The following is a 21,591-nucleotide window of genomic DNA, read 5'->3' as shown; positions in this document are numbered from 1 at the left end:
CATTTCATCATTTTTTTCTCGTTCACCTCTATGATCTTCATCTCTTTTCCTTTCTGCGCACCTGATTTATGACGACTCGCCATGTTTAGAGTTTATAACAATGACAGATTTTAATTTCTTGCTTCAGGGCACGTACGTAGTTTAGCCTTGAGTGCGCCAGAGCGTGGTCAAACCTTTCTCTGCTAAGATAGGGCGGTGCAAAAAAAGGAAAAATACATATGTGAATGTAAAGTAAAAGAGATTAAGGGTCATTCAGGGGCCCCTATGGTCCTGAGTGGCCCTTTATATCGTATTGACATGCAACTGGCACCCAAGTCAGGCAATGCCATTGATGGCTATGAACGTCCAAATTTTCCATTCATTTTGAATGGCTGAAAAACGTATGGGTGTGATTTTTGACCATACACTTTACATTACAGCGCATTAACATTCAACTGCACCCAAATAAGGCTATGCCACATACCAAAATCCATTTTGGCACATACAAAAAAATGCCAAATACCAAAAAAGAATGCCACATGCCAAAAAATGCCCCATGCCAAAATACATTTTGCCACATTCCCAAAAAATGCCACATGCCAAAATCAATTTTGCCACATACCCCAGAAAATGCCACATGGGAAAAAAATGCCACATGTCAAAATACATTTTGCCACATGGCAAAAAAATGCCACATGACAAAATAAATTTTGACACATACCAAATACCACTTTTCGTTCTTGGCCCAACTGTTTTATTTTAATCTAATGGTTTTTGTGTATTCGGTATTGGCTATCATCTCTTTAAATACAACTATATTCATAGAGAAATCTATTTTTTTCTCCCATTTGTACTTTAAAAACAATGTTGTGAATCTGTGAATTCCCAGTATACTTGAACACACCTGTTGTCAGCGCAGCAAGGTGTGTAGACAAGTTGACACACGCTGACACACGCGGCTGCGTAATCATACCTTTAACCACAAAACTCTCACAAGGAACCTGGAAGAAGGTAAGCAAAAATAATTATTTATACGTTAAAAACCAAACGAGAAGATGAACGATGGCGTCCGAAAGTTTTGTTGTCTGCCATGCATAGTTGACGAGCAGTGGAACCAGACTCCATAAAGAATTTGTCTTTTTTTTGACGAATACGTTTCAAATGTTTGATTGTACATAAAAGCGGCACTTAAACGATGATATTATTTTATAAACATCAATTCGGCGTATAGTTCAACTCACACAACGGGGCAAAATATCGTCAAATTTGTGCATTTTCGCTTTGGAGTTGACTGTTGAGCAAGCCTTCGTTGTTCATTGAATAATCTTCCACAAGATGGCGGCATTGCCTCTCAGTGGTTGACTGCAGTAACGTCAATAAACGTTAAAATTTAGCATGCAGTACTAAGTCAATTTGTTTTTAATTTGATACTTTTATTAAAATTATAGATATGTAAACATCGTTTGAGGACCACCACGTTGACTTTTAAAGTCCTTCAATGTTTTAACCGTGTATGCCAATGAGTCCAGTGAGACTTTGTCAGCATTGTCCCCAGCCAATCGCACGTCTCCACTAATTAACAGAGGAAATGACATTCCTACATTTCACTGAAAAGGTCACATTAACAATTTAGCTGTTTTTTTCTCAACCTCAGGAGAATTACTGTAGCAGACATGACTTTTTCCACCATTGAGTTTATCTTAATGGTGTCCTGCGTCGACCAAATTTGCTAGCAGTGGCTAACTTAGCACTATCTTGAGGGATGATAGCTAAAATTAGCAATTACGATGCTAAATATTGCTTGTTCACTACTATTTTCTGGCGTATAAACTGTAGATAGGTTATTATAAATTGCCAAATGGAGTAATTCTCCCCTTTTTAAAACTATGTAACTAGAGGTGGGTTACATTTACTCTGTTACAATTACTTGAGTAAGTTTTTGAAGAAAAATCTACTTCTTAGAGCAGTTTTACCTCGCAATACTTGAAGAAGAAAAAATTAATCTTACTCGGCTACTTTGGGGAACACTAGAGTCCTTACATATGTCCTTTTTATTCTACATATTGACTTTATTTTTGCCAGATATGCCAACCGAAGCGGTCTCATTTTCACAAATGAGACATCGCAGCAATAATCAGATGTATCCATTATACCAATCTGAGGTAACAATGTTTTTTCTCCTCCACTAGAGGGCACTCATGCTCTTTGGATGGGTGATGTTTCATAGTGTTTTCTGGTCGGAATTCGATAATTTTCTGTTTCATCTTTTTGGCTGAACGTGGTCATGTTATTGTAGTCAGGGGTGAAAGTGGGCCAAAACGGTGTTCCGGCAAAATGTTCAGTGCCGGAACGGGGCGGAACGCTGTTTTGGTCGCGAAAATATGACTGCGACTGTAAAAACCCCATGCTAAAAAAAACCTTTCCTGGCTGACACACAGGCATCTCCAAGAGGAAAACAATTTACTAACATCAGATTTGCATACACAAGTGTTAACAACAAGCGTAATAAAGTGCTTGTGTAGCGTCATGTTTCCACCGGCATTTATCTGATATCTGATGTATTGTGTCAATATGTGCATGTGCTCACTGCTCAACTAACCACCCTTACTGGCTGGCTCCAGTTGCCGGTTCAACTGGCTGACATACTGACATGTGATCAGCATGGATAGTTAGTTCTGAGTGGTTCAAACGTCATGTTTTCTGGGACATAAAAATAAAGAACAAGCTTGAAGTTGAAATAATAAGATAAAAAAAGGGCAATGCAACGGAAACTTTAGATCTTTAAGAGAAAGGAAAGAGTGAAGAAACTTATTTTATTTTCTCTGATGGTGAGGTTCAGAACATCAACCTATAATTCCAGACCTCAGAAATAATTAGCAGAAAGTTCAGATATTTTTGGATTTATGTGGTCATAAACGTAATAAAAAAATGCATTTCTGTGGTTTTAGGAGGTTTGAACACCCCCACCCCTTAAAAAAAAAATCAGGCTCTGTGACGACCTTTTCGTCAGAGAGTTCTGGCAAGAATTTCTAGCCACCTTCACCCCTCGTTACAGTACAGTACATATAAATGAAGTTTTGGTAAGAAAAATAAATAGTATTTTAAAAATATTGTAAGCAGTTACTCACAATGTTACTTATTACTTACATTTACGTTCTTTTTTACTTGTACTTGAGTACATTTTTTGGATGACTACTTTTACTTGAGTAGTATTATTAAGAGGTAACACTATTCTTGCTTGAGTAAAATTTTTGGCTCCTTTACCCACCTCTGTATGTAACGCTGGTAAAAACAATAGGCTCTCCAAGTATCAAAATAATTCTCCAATATTCAAAGTACAGGAGCGTAGTAAGCCTAAATGACTCAAAGAAATGTGAAGAATTTCAAATTACGCATTAGTAAAAAGCTACCATTCATAGAAATGAATGAAAATTGAATGAATGAAAAGTTAAATGTCCTAATTTAACCAGTCTTTCATTCACATGTCACTAGAGGGAGCCTGCGAGCCTAGGCTAAACTGGCAGAATCGATAGTATTCTTGGTTTGACATCTGAAAGCAAAAATTTGAGGTTTAAAAATCGGCCCGGCATAGGAAAGGAAATAATTGGACCTTTTCACTCTTGTGTAACATAATCAAAATCAATAGAGTTCCTTAGCGGAGAGAGAGCGCTGACAAGGAGCCTGTACTGTACTCCTATCTTTATTTCTTTCTGACCTCTCACCTGAGATTCCTCAAATAGCTCGAGTCGGATAGCCCTCACAATCAATACCGGTCTTGCTGTTGACGCATGGTAATAATAATACCCTGGAATATGTCATGAATGTTTAAAATGAAGATTGCCGGAGTGCAGGCTTTGCAGAATTGTACTGATGTCACGCATGTCAGATCTTCAGGGTGGTATCGACAATAACGATTCAATTTCAAATATCTCTAAAACAAAGACAAATATCCCCGTTGAGTCAGTTTTCAATTTTAACAATGTTGTTTTCTGTCTGATAGCACTTTAATCGAGTTCGGTTTTGCCGATGAGTTTGCCGCATCAATGGAGACCTCCAAAAGGGTGTCGATGTGGTCTGTGCAAGACGTGCTGGAGTGGATTGAAAGATGCTATCCCAGCTTAGTCGGTGTTCTCCAGAAAGCTATTATGAAACACGCCATCTCAGGTATTCAGAATATCCCATTAGTTCACTGTTCACCATAATACATTGATATATATTATTACTATGATTGCTGTGGTGCAGGTCGTGCGCTGCTAAGGTTGCGGGAACATCACCTGCACCTTCTCGGCGTGGAAGACGAGGATCAAAAGCAGGAGATATTGCAGGACCTCCTCCTTCTCAGAGTGCAGGAGGAAGTAGGGGAACTGGATGACATCTGCTCAGGTGAATGCAGATATGTAAATTTGTGTTGTGTGTTTTCAACATCCTATAGGTGTCTAAATATTTGTTTTCGTCTTCCAATCGGTGTGCAGATCGTGTTTTCAACTTCCTACAGGTGTCCGAATACTTGTGGACACATTCTATAAACTTATATTACATATTTTTAGCACTCACAGAAACTCACACACACGAAATGTAAGTAAAATTTAAGTTAGAAAAACGTGGAGGGGGTTGGGCAATAGTACTTTACAATTTCAAAAGCCAACCATACCAGTGGCTTGCAGGTTTCCCAATATTTTCCACCAGTGGCGGAACAAATGTGAACAGGGCCCGGGTGCGAGCTTTTCACATAAGCTTTTCACATAAGCTTATCACATGTTTGCGTGTAACCTTTTTACATTTGTGCGTACACGCCTCTCACATGTGTGCACGCGCCTTTCACATGTGTGCATGTGAAAGTCTCACATGTGCGCGCGTGAGCGTTTCACACGTGTGCTCGCGCCCACATATGTGCGTGCGAACGTTTCGTCTGTGTGCGTGTAGGAGTTCCACGTGTGTGCGTGCGAGCGTTTCACGTATGTGCGTTTCACATGTCCGTGTGCGCAAAAAACGTTTCACATTTATTCGTGCGAACATTTCACATGTGTGCGTCCGAGCATTTCAAATGTATGCGTGCGCAAAAATGTTTTACATGTGTGCGTGCGAGCATTTCACATATACGAGTGCGCACAAAAAAACGTTTGACTAGTGTGTGCGAGAACGTTTTACTAGTGTGTGTGAAAGGTAATCCTAAATTATGTCCCTAACGGCCCCTCCATATGAAAAACACTGGAATAACCTCTCGTAGCTGTTGGGAAACATTCATGACAGTTTACTAACCTTTAAATGTGTATAAATGCGAAATCATATTGGGGGTATTGACTCCGTGGCAGCCACCCTCCGCAAACATGTTTTACATGTGTGTTGGCCCTCCTCCTCTAAGCCACGGCGGTCTGTAACTTTTCTGTAGCTGAAATATTCCGATACCAGCAATTTCATTTTCTTCGATGGGCAAAAAAGTTCAGGAGTCTCACCTCCTCCAGCCATCGTGTTGCACAGCTGACTCACTGACACTGAGCAACAACCTTTGCAGCTGTAAACGAGGGATTTCTCCCTGTTTTTTGGGGAGATTAAAATATAGCTAATACCTTAGAGATGGTATGACGGAAATTTTTTGCGGTTTTAGAAACCGTGTTGTTTTCATTCCACGGCATCGCTTGAAACTGGTAATCGGCACATGTCTGGTCCCAATACCATCTCAATCCTTTTGACCACATTTTCAACTTTGTAAATGTGTTTTAAAAGTTTTTGTACCGGGTTTGGAAACATGTCAGCATACTGAGCAACCCATACTGAGTGACCCAGATGCTCACAATCTCAACCCCTGTGGTGGCCCAGTCAGGTCAGCATCAGTGAACTTCAAATGGCCCGACACAGACATGGCCAGCATGCCACCACTAATGTCAGACCCTTAGGAATACCGTCATTTCTGCACAGTATGTCTAAGAGATTTTTCTTTCCTCTTCTCCAGAATGTTTCCCGGCGTAACCGTCATTCATTTTGAACCCGCTTCCCGCCCATTCCATCCATTTCTCAGTCAGTCATCCAGCCATCGACTGACGTGGCAGTGATGGACATCTTAGCTGGACAAGAAGAATCGATGACGAGGGAAAGGAAGTCATTTCCTGCGCGAAACGTGAGCCTGGCAGATGGATGTCATCGAAATTTTGATTACTCTTGTTGTGGTCTTGCATTGAATTAGCCCGCAAACATTTGCTCAATGTCATTTTTTTTTTATATAAACACAAGGCATTGATTAAAGAGATTTTATTTTCATAACAGGAGTTGACATGGGATCAAAATGGCATTACTGTCAAAAGGTGCCAGAGGCGCGGACAGATGAATTAAAGGCGGGCAGACGAGATTAATGAAAAGTCCCAGCGCTGCGACGACGATCGATCAATGTTTGGACGGCGCCAATCATCCGTCTGTTAGCACTAATTAGCTAGCTCCCGTCCATTCGCGCTTAATGTCGCGCAAAATTCCCTTACCGTTCGACCTCACGGATGTCCGAATTGCAAAGTTTCTCAAAGCGGCGTTATCTAAAGTATCGTTTTCATGATGTAACCAAGCGCACAGAAGAAGAAGCAGCCGCGAGGAAGGCAATTACACTCAATTTGATCTCCATTTGGACTTTCTGGGCCAGAAGCGATGACGCTCATTTGTATCAAAGATTCATTTCTTACTCGGACGGGCCGAGCGCTCGCAGATTTATTGTGCTGCCGCCGCTCCGATCAATAAAGGGCTTTTTTCCCCCCCCTCCCTCATTGGAATTCCAATAGCGGCGTGAATTACGAGGAAACCGGCGTATGACGGGAACGCGTTTTAGTTTGCTTTCTTTGCTAGCTTAACTGCAGGTCTATGAAAAGGCGACATCAAAAAGAAAATGAAGAGGTTTCTGGCAAGTACTGGCACGGTCCTAAACATGACAACAATCTTCCATATCAAGCAGAGTCAGCCTCAGGGTGAGATGTTCACTTCTATAAATAAAAATGACGAAAGTCAGGTGTCGCATCTGTGACTTTGATGGCGTGCGACACGTCAACTTCAGGAGCATCTTGCGTCAATCTCGCCTCTCTAATTCCTCCCTCCTTGGAAATGCATGAAGCGGCATTCACGTGGATAAATACGGCATGAATATTTCAAGGCGGTTAGTCGGAGAAGCGCAGCTGAGACTATAAATCAAAACGTGCGCGTGTGCCGTCACGCGGGTGCGCGCTATTAAAATATTGACGCTGATGGGTGGCGGCGTACGGCCCGGGACTTTCTGGTAATTGGAATGCCCAAAAATATCAGGATTTTTCTGAGGAAGCTTTTCAAGGGGGTGGCCACAAGAAGGCGATATTTCACCAGTGTAGTGTTTGGTCGCTTACAGTGAGCCCTCGCTATTTCGCGCCCTAAGTCCATTGCGGATATTTTTTGTTCTTGTTTATCAATTAGCTCATTTGCTCCCAAAAATGTATAAATACCTTCTATTTTTAAGTGTTTCACTGTCCCAAAAACGTATTTATATGTCTTTTACATTTTTTTCACAAGTGACATCTCTAGGTTCTGATGGAACTTTGCTCCAAAGCACAACGCTCAAAATCCATTTTAAAGCAATAAAACTGGCCACTGGAGGGCAGTAGCGCATTTGGTAAGAACTCATATCGGACCATGAAAGGAAATGAATGTAGAGAAATAGTCAGGAAACAGAAGTTGGAAGAAGAAGCGCGAGAAAAATGTGGAGAACGATGTAAAACACAAGGCACATGCCCCACACAAGTTCCTTAGGTGAATTCTGTTATGAGGTAGTGGTCACTACAAAAGAAAGATTCCAAAAAATTAGGGCTGTCAAACGATTAAATTTTTTAATCGAGTTAATTACAGCTTAAAAATTGATTAATCGTAATTAATCGCAATTCAAACCATCTATAAAATATGCCATATTTTTCTGTAAATTATTGTTAGAATGGAAAGATCAGACACAAGATGGATATATACATTCAACATACGGTACATAAGTACTGTACTTGTGTATTATAACAATAAATCAACAAGATGGCATTTACATTATTAACATTCTCTTAAAGCGATCCATGGATAGAAAGACTTGTAGTTCTTAAAAGATAAATGTTAGTACAAGTTATAGAAATTTTATATTTAAACCCCTCTTAATGTTTTCGTTTTATTAAAATTTGTAAAATTTTCAATCAAAAAATAAACTTGTAGCTTGCCATTGTTGATGTCAATAATTACACCATGCTCACTTATGGTTCTAACCCATAAAATCAGTTGGACCCAAGCGCCAGCAGAGGGCGCCAAACACCAAAAAGCAAGTAACAAGCGGACATTACACTGTACTGTCATTTTAATCTGTTTGAGCGGGGCATGTGTGTTAATTACATCAAATATTTTAACGTGATTAATTTAAAAAATTAATTACCGCCCGTTAATGCAATATTTTTGACAGCCCTAAAAAAAATCTATCTTGATGAGACAGCTGGTGATGTGGAAAAAATTGACCCCGTCTGCCGATACAGCCGCGGCCAAAACAGCGTCATCTCTCAGTTCAATAATTATGTGTAAATAAATTGTTACTTTGCTATCAAAAGCTTTATTTGTCTTGTTACAGCTTTAACGACATAATGATTTTGTGGCTGTAGGAGTGATAAAAAAACATTAGTTGCTCCAGAGTCCTAAGTATAACAGGCCCAGCCAAACTATGAAAACGTGCGACTTATAGTCATGAAAATATGGTATTTATATTTACAATACTGAAACAAACTTTGCAGAAAAAATAAAAAATGTTCAGCTAAAGCAAAAAAAAAAAAATCACTACCAAGATAGCTCGATTTAACACGTTGGATTTTTGTTATTTTTTATATATATATATATAACAAATTACTGAAATGTTTCCTGCGTTGATTTCAACATGTCAGGTTTTCAAACTTTTCACCCCTAATGTAACAAAAAGGCATTGCTTCAGTGACTCGCTCCATCTAGTGTTAAAATTGAGAAGTGCAACAGAATGTAGGCTAAAACGAAGCATCTTGTGCAGGCCACATTCAATGATATTTTCCAAAGTTGTCCGATATTATCGGGGAGTTGATAATATCGGCTTTTTAAAAATGATATCGGATAATATAGACATGATTTTTCATTATCGGTTTTGGACCATTATGCACATGAACTTCAAAGTGAATGTAGAAGCCTTCTGTCTTTGTACAAGGGCTGGTCACATCTTAGCACAGCAGTTATGCTTATTGACCATTTGATGTCTCAAAACTAAGATGCTTAGAATTTGTAATGTGAGCAGACCATTTGCATTCATGGTGTAAAAATTAAATGAACAATCAATGATTGAAAAGGACACAACCGCATACATTGGTACCAGATTATTTTAGTAGGACAATATCGGGATATCGGTTAAAAAAATCATTATTGGACTACGCTATGGTATTTATATTTACACTACTGAAACAAACTTTGCAAAACGAATAAAAAAATGTCCAGCTACAAAAAAAAAAAAAAAAACAACAACAACAACAAAAAAAAAGCTCAATTTATCACATTGGATTATTTTATATATATCATTTATGTAAAACAAATTACTGAAATGTTTCCTCCACAGATTTCAATATGTTGTCAGGTTTTCACCCCTAATCTAACAAGGAGGCATTGCTTCAGTGACTTGCTCCATCTAGTGTTAAAACTGAGAAGTGCAACAGAATGTAGGCTAAAATGAAGCATCTTGTGCAGCCCATATTCAATGATATTTTCCAAAGTTGTCTGATATTATCGGGGAATTGATAATATCAGCAATTTAAAATGATATCGGATAATTTCGACATCGGTTTTTCATTTTCGGTTTTGTACCAATATGCACATTGCCTTCAAAGTGATTAGAAGCCTTCTGCCTTTGCACAAGGGCTGGTCACGTCTTAGCACAGCAGTTATGCTTATTGACCAATGCATGTCTCCAAACCAAGGTTCTTGGGATTTGTTATGTGAGCAGACCATTTGCATTCATGGTGTAAAATTAACAATCAATGATTGAAAAGTTCACTCCCGCATGCATGCATACATACATACAGATTATTTTAGTAGGACAATATCGGGATATCGGTTAAAAAGTAATTTTCGGAAAACTCAAATTTTCATAATTTGCTGCAGGCCGCAGTAGACTAGCTATTGGCAAAAATCCTTATAAAAAGTGCTTACCGAAGCACCACCTGCAGGGAAGTCGAGATCATGTTTAATTTTTGCATAGACAGCAAATGACATACACTCAGTCAAGTTTCGGCACTCCTATGAACGTTTTTGGTGATTACACCAGAGCGTCAACTCGACTTGATCGTCACAAAATATATATAGATCTTCCGTGGAACGCCCTTAAATTGATAAATTTCTTAACAGAGTTTGGTGTGGAGGGCTGTGGTGCGTTTTGTGGAAAAAAAAAAGTTCCATATAAAACGATGCAAATCCACCAGCATCGCACCTCCCGTCCCCTTTTGCTCACGTGGTGGGGGGGCTGTTGGCTCGGTTGCTGCCTTGATCCAAAAGACGACTTGCATGCAGGCGCGCATGTGCGTGCGTCCGTCCACCTTCCTCCAGGCAATCCACGCTGCCTGACAATCAAACCGGGACCGTGAAGTGGATCCGGTATCTGGATTCTCAGATGCCAATGACTGGCAGGATATAGCATTTTAGGACTCGAGCCCCCACCGCGAAAAGTGACGAGTTTGGATTTTTTCCCCCCCTCTGGGATGGACGCGTGTGGACGGAACGGGGAGGAGGCAGTGGCGGTACCGACTGCGTGGACGCGCACCCAGTCTCGATTTCTTGTTTTCCACGGATGAGAAAGAGGGAAAAAGTTTCCCAGCCGGATGGATGAGCGGAGGTTTTCGCGTTGGATCGCGGACTTTGACGTGACGTGCGTGCGTGTGCGTGCACGTTAATTGCGGCTTCGTTAGCCGCACGCGTGCGTGCACAGGGGCGGGGGAATGCACGCGCCGGTTGCAGGGTCGACAGCAGCAACATCCAGCAGTGCCGCGACCACAGGTGGTCCTTATAGTGAACAGGTAAGTGCTAAACATGTACACTTGGGTGACGTCAGTGTTGTTAAATATAACTTTTGTATTAGTCAGGATGTATTAAAGCCTACTTGAAACTGAAAAAGAGCAAAAAGTTTGATAATGGAAGAAGAGTATGTATAGCGTGCAGTTTGTAGTTGACATAGTTACCACAGCAAATGAGATGCAATTCAATAACTGTGCCTAATATAGAAATTTTTATCACTCTGTGCTTGTAGTGAACACTGAGAAGTGATTATAACATTCAGACTTGACAGTATAAAATGTCCAAATTATTATAAATGTTACACAACTGAAAGATTTTCTAAAATATTTCATTTTGTGACTCTAGTGTTCCTTACGGAACTCACTTTTGCAGAATCGTATTAATTTGACCATGCATGTTCTAATCTTTAGTGACTCCAAATCCCAGAATGCCATGGTGCGGCTAGATCGGCATCCCACCGGGTCCACCTGACCTGAGCTTACCTCCCTCCTTACCTCATCCTCCCTAACCAGACTCCTCCGTCCATCTTCCTCATCGCCTCCGTCCCCAATCACCTGTCCTTCCTCTTCTCCCGATCCCACCCTCCACCTCCTACCCCCCCGCAGCACACATGCAGGCCAAGAAGCGGTACCTGCTCGTGTCTGTGGGGGTCGCTCTTCTTTTCCTGGTCTACATGTGGGCTCTCCAAATCGCTGACTTTGAGCAGCAGCATCGGTGGTACCGCCACCACCAGTTGCCCCAGTACCCCGACTACTACCAAGAACAGCCGTACAGCCAGAGTCAAGAAGCGGAGCGGGCCGGGCACAGGCCCCTGCCTCGGAGGGGCCCGTCCAAACAACCCGGACACTGGACTGAATTGACCCAGCTGCTGGGGCCCTACCTGGAGGGAGGAGAGCAAGAGGTACAGTAAACAGGTTTTCAGAGCGACTGGAAGTGTACCAAAAAGTTCATTACAGTTCATTCAAAGACTATTATGTACTTGTCGTACTCATGGCATACTATATGCTTATCATAATTTCTGGACTATAAACCGCACTGGCCTAATTTCACAAAATTTTAGAAATAAATCTAAATATATGCCGTACCTGACTATAAGCCGCAGGGGTCTATACCTTAACATTGGATATTTACGCGGATGTTAAACAGAAATGTTTGATTGATCAAAATATATTTATTACCATAATTTTTGGACTATAAACCACTATTTTTCCCCTTCATTTTGAATCCTGCGGCTTATAGTCCAATGCGGCATATTTGTTGATTTATTTGGGTTAATAGGTAACACTTTACATAGACTTCATAACCTAGGTAATGAAGTCTATGCACTTTATTTGACAGCGGTGTCATAAGACTGAATGCTTATGAAAGATGTCATTAAGTGTCATCCGGCAAATTATGTCGCTAACTCCATTTATGTCCAGCTCAGATCTACTACATCCATTCAAAAGTGAGATAATTTGCCGGATAACACTAAATGACATCTGTTATAAGCATTCATTAATGCTCATGACAGTCTCATGTCATAATCAGTGTTGTCACAGATTAGTTGAAAAAGTAAATTACAGATTACGCCTCAAAAAAGTAATCTAGTTACTTTACTGATTATTATCAAAGTAACTAATTTACTTTATAAGTAATTTATCAGTTACTTTTAACCAATTTTTCTCTCTTTACGGCCTCAACATAAGAATGACAACAGGAAAATGTCATCGCATATAATAGAATTTTTTACATAAGGCTTAATAATCGAGTTAGCGGTAGTTTAATTAGTTGAAGGAATTGATTTCAACCACCATTGACTCGCGCTAGCTTAGCCACTCCGGAGCCCTGAAACTAACAAATAACTGTCAAAATACACAGAATTTGTTCAAATCAACTCCAACGACTAATTAAACCTCGGCTAACTCAAAGATTGAGCCTAATGTCACAAAATTCTGAACTTCCCCTTTGAAATGAAGACCATTAAATATAGCCATTAAAATGTTGTCTATAAAAGTTGTAAAGCAATAATACAACAAAAATGAACGAAATGAACAAGAAGCCTTCAAAGTATTTCATAATGTGTCCAAATTATTTTTCGAACAGATCCTGTGACTATAGCACCTGGTTTGCTTTGCATAGCCAAAACTACAGCTGAGGAGGCAAGATGGATATTTAGAATTTCTTTAAACCTAAGTTTACAAAAGCTTCAACAGCAACTGAGCTTGAATCGAGGATTGAGCATGAGCAGTATGAAAAAGTACCGACTGTCTCATCACCTGTAGCGTTTGTTTCGAGTTTTGTCGCGTTGTGCTGTAATTCCAAGTGGTGCTTGAATTGGATGTTTTTAGCGGTCAACAGTCTTTTTGAGCCAGCGCAAAGTTTGCAACGCATGGAGATATTTTTGTCATCTTTGCTGGACAAAAATGTGAAGTAATGGCTGTATTTCCAGTGAGCAAATCCAGCCGTGTGTAGTATATCTCCTGCCTCTTTCATTGCATCCTGACGAGGTAGCAAGACTATGTTGTTTTGGCCGCAAACTCCCAGCGCTCACGGCTCACGCAGCATGATAATAAAAGTGACCCATTTTTTCCTCATCTCCGATTAGAAAATGTGAGATGTGATGTCACTCCCATGACTACAGTATTCTTCATTCTACATACATTATGAGGCAATAACAAAATAGTAACACACAGGCATCAAAGAAAGTAACTTTAATCAGATTACGGATTTAGAAAAATGAACGCGTTAAATTGCTCGTGACTGAAAGAAAGTAATCGGATTACAGTAAACTGGTCATAATTATGATTGTCTAATAACAGTCTTATTGCACCACTGTCAAATACAGTGTTACCAATTACCATAACTAGCGATTAATGAAAGAACTAGAACAGTAATTGAAGAAATAATTGGCACAGAACATGAATTTTGATTGTTATTTACATCTGTAGCGCTGCAATGCATGCTAGGAGGCATGTTGGACGACAACAGTGTTGACAGCAGGTGGCAGCAGAGGTTGACTCTCTTCCCCAAGGGAGCCCTCAAATGAAGCGTTTTGAAGCAATGAAGCTTTGCAGCTGATTGGTTCAAAGCTTCATGGTGGTTCATTTGGGCTTAGGACTGTCTTATTGCACCACTGTCAAATAAAGTGTTACCAAATGCCATAACTATCAATTAATGAAACAACTGGAATAGTAACTGAAGAAATAATTAGCACAGAACATACATTTTGATTGTTATTTACATCTGTAGCGCTGCAATGCATGCTAGGAGGCATGTTGGACGACAACAGTGTTGACAGCAGGTGGCAGCAGAGGTTGACTGTCTCCCCCAAGGGAGCAGCGATGGCCAAATGAAACTTGTTGAAGCAATGAAGCTTTGGAACCAATTAGTTCAAAGCTTCATGGTGGTTCATTTGGTCTTATGACAGTCGTATGATGCCGCTGTCAAATAAAGTGTTACCGGGTAATATCTCTTGGTGTAAATATCCCCTAAAACATTGAGGGCAGCTGCGGCTTATAGCCCAGTGCAGCTTACCTATGAACAAATGCCGTCAGGTGCGCCTTATTTTCTGAAAATTACAGTAGTCCCTCGCACTCATGGCATACTATATGCTTAATTCTGTTAACTACAACAACACATATCACTGCCATCATTACTGAGAAATAAGTTTTTCTTTGAAAGTCAGGTCACTTGATGGTATTTTTCCATGTGCTTTTCAGGAGGACGGTCCTCAGGTCCACCACCAGCACAGCTCACCCAGAGAACGCCGCTCAGTCCGCGACAACCTCTACAAGAACAAACGCTGCCGCATGGAAACCTGCTTCGACTTTGCCCGTTGCCAGCCGCATTTCGGCGTCTACGTTTACCCGTTGCAAAGAGGCGATGAGATCTCCAACACTTATCGTAAGATCCTGTCCTCCATCCAGGAATCTCGCTTCCACACCACGGACCCCTCCAAGGCATGCCTTTTCGTCCTGGCCGTGGACACCCTGGACAGGGACCGTCTGTCGGCCCAGTTCGTTCAGAACGTCAGGACGCGAATTCAGAGTTTGCCCACGTGGAACGACGGCAGGAACCACCTGATTTTTAACCTCTACTCCGGAACCTGGCCAGACTACACGGACGATCTGGGCTTCGAGGTGGGCCAGGCCATGCTGGCCAAGGCCAGCGCCGACGTGGCCAACTTTCGACCCAGCTTTGATATCTCCGTCCCCTTGTTCTCTAAAGACCATCCGCTCAAATCTGGGGGCACGGACAGCGCGTCACCTTCTTCGTCCTCTAGGCGCTACCTGCTGGTCTTCAAAGGGAAGCGCTACTTGACGGGCATCGGCTCTGAAACCCGGAACGCTTTGTATCACATCCACAATGGAGATGATATTGTCCTGTTGACCACCTGCAAGCACGGCAAGGACTGGGAGAAGCACAAGGACTCCCGATGTGATCACGACAACAGAGAATACGCAAAGTGAGTACAACTTTTTCTTCTTTTTTGTCATCATATTTATGGCAACAACCTTTAACAGTAAACCAAGTCGTTACCACTACATTTCAGTACAGTACACCATATAAAATAGTTAACCTTCCAAACTATATTATACTGTTCTATACAAAGTATTTACCTATCATGCAACATATTTACATCTAAATTGAATGTATCACTATTTTAATGTTCACTTTTTTTGTCTGTACACCTATAAATATATTAGTGTCATGCTAATTATATACACTTAATGTTATGTGCACATTTACTGTACATCATGCTTAACTCATTCACTGCTATCCCAGGTATTTGTATAGTATTGGCAGAATACTGTATGTGTTGCAGTATTAGTAAGAGAGGGGGGAAAAAATACACAAAAATTTTCTTCTTGATTCCTTTGAAGGGCAAGTAACTATTTTTATTTTCAAATTACTATTATTGCATTAATATATATGGTGGAAAACAGAGACAAGACTGAAAAAGCAGTTTCTACTCTTGCACTCCTCTTTAAAATAAACTGCTGTATTTAAAGCCAAAACAACTGTTGTGTTTGATAGAACAATATGTCTATATGCTGCCATAGCAGATTCATGGCGCATTAAGCCCCCGAACTATTTTCAATTTGTCCGTTTTACCCTTGAAACCCGTTTACAGACATCGCGCAACCGCTTTGGTTTCAACCCAGCCATAAAACGAAGGTAATTAATTATATTTATTATTCAAAATGTCTGTCATTTTAGCTTAGAATCATTAATTGATGTCTCATATTTCGTTTAAAAAAAAAAACGACTTTAAAAAATTATTCACTCGCATATTTTAAACTTTTAAACAAATGACATCACAATGAAAAAAATGGCGTCTGTAAAAAATACACGGATATCTACCTCATAACTATCGCTTAATTGTATTTTTTTTGTTACTGTCGCATTTTCTCCGATATGTTAGATGATTAATAATTGATCCAAACAAAGAAAAATTGAAAAAAAAAAAAAAAAATTTAAAAGGGTAAATATATGAAAAAGACCTTCTCGACCACTGCTTGATGTTTGCATTGCGACCCTTGTTATATTACCATGTTTCACCCATAAAATCCCCCAAAAATCCAGCTGTGGCCATTCACAGCTTTGGCTTGACACTCAGTGATACATGCAACATGGAGTTTATGGATCGAAACAAGGTACGTACGCGATAATATCTCGTTAAAGTCATGGCGTCTGTAATTCTGCTCTCGCGTGTTCTTACCTCCAGATAGGGTTTTGCTGTTTAAAAGAAATTAAAAAAAAAACAAAAAAAACCCCTCTTGTTCAAAGTTTTTCTCCCCCAGAAAATTGAGATTTTAAGCTTTCCAGTGTTTTCCGCCATATATATAGCGCAAAACACTCAGGTGACTTGAAGTTCCGCTCTGTGACCCCCAATTTGGCCAAATTTCAAAATTGTCGTATATGCATGTGTGATACATCATTGGAAAGCTTAAAATCACAATTTTCTGGGTGAAAAAAAATTTTGAACAGGAGGGCATTTTTTGAAAAAAAAAAAAAAAAATTATGAGTAAAATCCTCACTGGAGGCGAGAGCACGCGAGAGCAGAATTACAGACGCCATGACTTTAACGAGATATTATCGCGTACCTGCCTTGTTTTGATCCAAAAACTCCGTGTAGCATGTATCACTGAGTGTCAACTTAAGACACAGCTGTGAATGGCGACAGCTGGATTTATGGGGGATTTTATGGGTGAAAAATGGTAATATTACAAAGATTGCGATGCAGAAATCGACATCAAAGACTGGTCGAGATGTTCTTTTTCATATATTTACCCTTTTAAACGTTTTTTTTCAATTTTTCTTTGTTTGGATCGATTATTTATCATCTAACATATCAGAGAACATGCGACAATAACAAAAAAAATACAATTAAGCGATAGTTATGAGGTAGATATCCGTGACTTTTTTACAGACACCTTTTTTTTTTTATTATGACGTCATTTGTTTAAAAGTTTAAAATATGCGAGTGAATAATTTTTTAAAAGTCGTTCTTTTTTTAAACGAAATATGAGACACCAATTAATGATTCTAAGCTACAAACGACAGACATTTTGAAAATTAAATATAATTGATTACCTTCATTTTATGGCTGGGTTGAAACACAAGCCGTTGCGTGACGTCTGTAAACGGGGGTTTTCAGGGTAAAACAGACAAATTAAAAATAGTTTGGGGGCTTCTGCGAGGGCATCATTTAGACATATTGTTCTATCAAACGTAACAGTTGTTTTGGCTTAAAATACAGCAGTTTCTTTTTAAGAGGAGTGCAAGGGCAGAAACTGCTTTTTCAGTCTTGTCTGTGTTTTCTGCCATATACACTCAGATGACTTGACGTTCCGCTCTGAGACTCCCAATTTGGCTAAATTTCAAAACTGTCCTATATGCATGTGTGATACATCATTGGAAAGCATTAATTTACGGGGGAAGAAAAGTTTTGAAATGGAGGGCATTTAAAAAAAAAATTTAAACAGCAAAACCCTATCTGGAGGTCAGAGCACGTGTGAGCATAATTAAAGATGCCATGATTTTAACGAGATATTATCGCGTACTTACCTTGATTCGATCCAAGACATTTATATAGTATGTCTCACCGCGTGTCAAGACACAGCTGTGAATGGCCACAGCTGGACATTATGGAGATTTTATGGGTGAAACACGGTAATATAACAAGGGGCGCAATGCAGAAATCGCAGATGTCAAGGAGTGGTCGAGATTTTCTTTTTCAAAATATTTACCTTTTTAAAGTTTTTTTTTTTTTCAAGTTTTCTTTGTTTGGATCGATTATTATCTAAAATGTTGGGGAAAATACGACAATAATAATAATAAAAAACAAACAAACAATTAAGCGATAGTTATGAGGTAGATATCCGTGACCTATTTACAGACACTATTTTTTCATTGTGACGTAATTTGTTTAAAAGTTTAAAATATGTGAGGGAACAATTTTATAAAGTCGTTTTCTTTTTTTTTAGACTAAATATTAGACATCAATTACTAATTGTAAGCTATAAATGATTGACATTTCAAATAATAAGTATAATTACTTTTTATGGTTAGGTCGAAATAAAAGCGGTTGCGCTGTGTCTGTAAACGGGGGTCTCCAGGGTAAAACGGACAAATTCAAAATAGTTTGAGGGCTTAATGCACAATGAAACTGCTGTGGCAGCATATAGACATATTGCGCTATCAAACATAACCGTTCTTTTGGCTTAAAATACAGCAATTTATTTTAAACAGGGGTCCAAGAGCACAAACTGCTTTGTTTGTGTTTCCCGAAATATATTTCATATATATTTCAATATAAACAAAATTAATTTAAAATCAATAAAACCAGAACTAACCTCATGTTATGGCAAACAATAACACACTAACAATTTAACATTTTTCAAAATTTAATTATCTTTAATTCCTTAATATTAAACTCATTCCCATTTACAGCAATACTCGTCCAATTCATTTAAACTGGGGAAAATGGCTCACATTTCAGTGCCATTGACTACGTTAAATGAAAAGGTCACCTAAATAAACTAAATAAATTTGACATATATCACCGTCAATGCCAACCAAAGAATTGATGAAATGTACCATTTGCATCATATTTCAGAGTGTATGTTTTGCCATATTTACATCATATATAATATCCTGTATATAATCTTGACCACATTCATATTTAATGAACCTCGAACATAACAAATGTACTTCATGTCCACGCACGCATTGCAACACATTTACATCATATCGGCTACTACTAATTTGTCCTATTTACAGTACGTAACATTAAAGAGCCTGCACAGCTCCATTTTTACATCATATTTGACGCATGTACCGCATGTTCACATTCTATTTAGTGGTCTATAATATACGCCTGATGTTACTTAATTACAAATTGAATGTCTATTTATGTCTAATGTGTTATATTTACCAGGGACATGATTTTCACAGAACTATGCATCTGGAAATGTATCATACAGTGGTATGAAAAAGTGTCTGAACCTTTTAAAATTCCTCACATTTCCGCATAAAATCACCATTAAAATGTGATCTGATCTTTGTCAAAATCACACAGATGAAAAAACAGTGTCTGCTTTAACTAAAACCACCCACACATTTATAAGTTTTCATATTTTAATGAGGATAGTATGCAAACAATGACAGAAGGGAGGAAAAATAAGGAAGTGAACCATCACATTTAATATTTTGTGCCCCCCCTTTTGCAGCAATACCTTCAACCAGATGCTTCCTCTAGCTGCAGATCAGTCTGGCACATCGATCAGGAGTAATCTTAGCCCATTCTACGCTACAAATCTGCTGTAGTTCAGTCAGATTCCTGGGACGTCTGACAGAAATCGCGGTCTTTAGGTCATGCTACAGCATCTCAATAGGGTTCAAGTCTGGACTTTGACTTGGCCACTCCAGAACGTGTATTTTGTTTTGTTTTGATTTACTTCTGTGTTTTGGATCATTGTCTTGTTGTAGCATCCGCCCTCTTTTTAGCTTCAACTGTCTAACAGACGGCCTCACGTCTTCCTGCTTTGATAAACTCTTGAATTCATTCTTCCATTAATGATTGAAGGTTGTCCAGGCTTTGAGGTAGCAAAACAACCCCAAATCATGATGCTCCCCCCACCATGCTTCATGGTGGGGATGAGGTGTTGATGTTGGTGAGCTGTTCCGTTTTTCCTCCACACATAAATCTTGTGTTTTACTCCCAAAATATTCAACTTTGGTTTCATCAGTCCACAAAATATTTGCCCAAATTTCTGTGAATTGTCTAAGTGCCTTTTTGCGAACATTAAACTGAGCAACAATGTTTTTGTCTAGGGTTCTTTTTTACCTCTCTGAGTATTCTGGGCTGAACTCTTGGTGTTATTTTTGGTGGACGGCCACTCCTTGGGAGAGAAGCAACAGTGCCAAACTCTCTCCATTTGTAGACAACTTCTCTGACTATCAGTTGATGAACATCCAGACTTTTAGAGATGGTTTTGCATCCTTTCACAGCTTTATACAAATCAACAATCTTTGATCGCAGGTTTTCAGACAGCTCTTTTGACCGAACCATGATGCACATCAAACAATGCTTCTCATCAAGACATTTTTTTGCCAGGTGTGTTTTATAGCGGGCAGGGCAGCTTTAAACCACTCATCAGTGATCGGGCACACACCTGACTTAAACTGTTTGGTAAAAATTGGTTTCAGTTCACTTCGATTTTCCCCCATTCTATCTTTGTTTGCATGCTGTCCTCATTAAAATATGAAAAACTATAAATTTTTGGGTGGTTTTAGTTAAAGCAGACACTGTTTTTCCATCTGTGTGATTTTCACAAAGATCAGATCACATTTGATGGTGATGGCAATTGCTGTACATTTAAATGAGTTTATTACCAGTAGACGTCCAATCCATTAGAAATGGGAGGTACGGCAGCAACCCTCCCAGTTCAAATGGATTGGACGTCTAGCACTGTCAGTCACACAGAATGAGTTAAATGGTACGCACATCTAATATTTAATTTTATCATTTCAACGGCGTCCGTCTCGTATTGATATGTTTGATCTGATCTTTCTATTGTAACTGACTGTTAATTCCATCCTATCTAATTTTTATTTACTTATAACAGTTTTTATGCACAAACAGGAACCGTGACAAAAGGTTACTTCACTTTTATTTTGGCCGAATTGACCCGTAAGACGGAAACAGGTGCGAACACCCGGCACGCACTTTGCCATTACCGTCACATACGTGACAATAACTAATGATCGCAAGCCTCCACTCAAGCTGTTTCCTCCCTTCCTCTGACTTTAATAGCGAATCGTATAAAAGCCATCGCGGCAATCGTGTAATCACAAAGTACTACATCGCCTCCAAAAGTAAAAGAACAATACAAAAGTAAATTGACGCATTCGGGGTCTTAATAGCTAAAAAATAAACGACTTTATACACCGACGCGGTTCATAAAATCAGTTTTACAGAAAATAAAAGCGCGACGTGAACTGTAAGAGGCCGCTAATCAATAGCAGGCGCGAATGAACACAGCGCGCTTAAGAGGCTCTTTCACTAAAAGTAATTAGCACATT

At 39.4% G+C, this 21,591-nt stretch overlaps 2 protein-coding genes across 2 annotated transcripts in view; both read left to right on the top strand.

The window, feature by feature from the left end:
• The first annotated feature begins 870 nt into the window (after positions 1-870).
• On the top strand, positions 871-6,257 carry LOC130907915 (sterile alpha motif domain-containing protein 12-like). The gene is made up of 4 exons (XM_057823442.1): positions 871-990; positions 3,980-4,143; positions 4,222-4,362; positions 5,930-6,257. Exons 2-4 carry the CDS (start codon positions 4,023-4,025, stop codon positions 5,944-5,946), a joined length of 279 nt encoding a protein of 92 aa, XP_057679425.1. The 5' UTR covers positions 871-990; positions 3,980-4,022; the 3' UTR covers positions 5,947-6,257.
• A 4,292-nt stretch (positions 6,258-10,549) lies between these two features.
• LOC130907589 (exostosin-1) overlaps positions 10,550-21,591 on the top strand; it is a 209,274-nt gene continuing 198,232 nt past the window's right edge. The window contains exons 1-3 of the mRNA XM_057822854.1: positions 10,550-11,021; positions 11,430-11,920; positions 14,721-15,466. Coding sequence (XP_057678837.1) covers positions 11,630-11,920; positions 14,721-15,466 — 1,037 coding nt within the window. The 5' untranslated portion in view covers positions 10,550-11,021; positions 11,430-11,629. The remainder of the gene's footprint in view (positions 11,022-11,429; positions 11,921-14,720; positions 15,467-21,591) is intronic.

This window comes from Corythoichthys intestinalis, chromosome 19 (genome assembly GCF_030265065.1).
Source record: "Corythoichthys intestinalis isolate RoL2023-P3 chromosome 19, ASM3026506v1, whole genome shotgun sequence".
Classification (NCBI taxonomy): Eukaryota; Metazoa; Chordata; class Actinopteri; order Syngnathiformes; family Syngnathidae; genus Corythoichthys; species Corythoichthys intestinalis.
This window is presented reverse-complemented; position numbering and strand designations above follow the sequence as displayed.

Bases quoted from the DNA above. Each gene is read 5' to 3' on its own strand.
- LOC130907915 (XM_057823442.1), top strand. From the start codon at position 4,023: ATGGAGACCTCCAAAAGGGTGTCGATGTGGTCTGTGCAAGACGTGCTG. The intron at 4,144-4,221 runs GTATTCAGAATA...GCTGTGGTGCAG, and splicing joins TATGAAACACGCCATCTCAG to GTCGTGCGCTGCTAAGGTTG.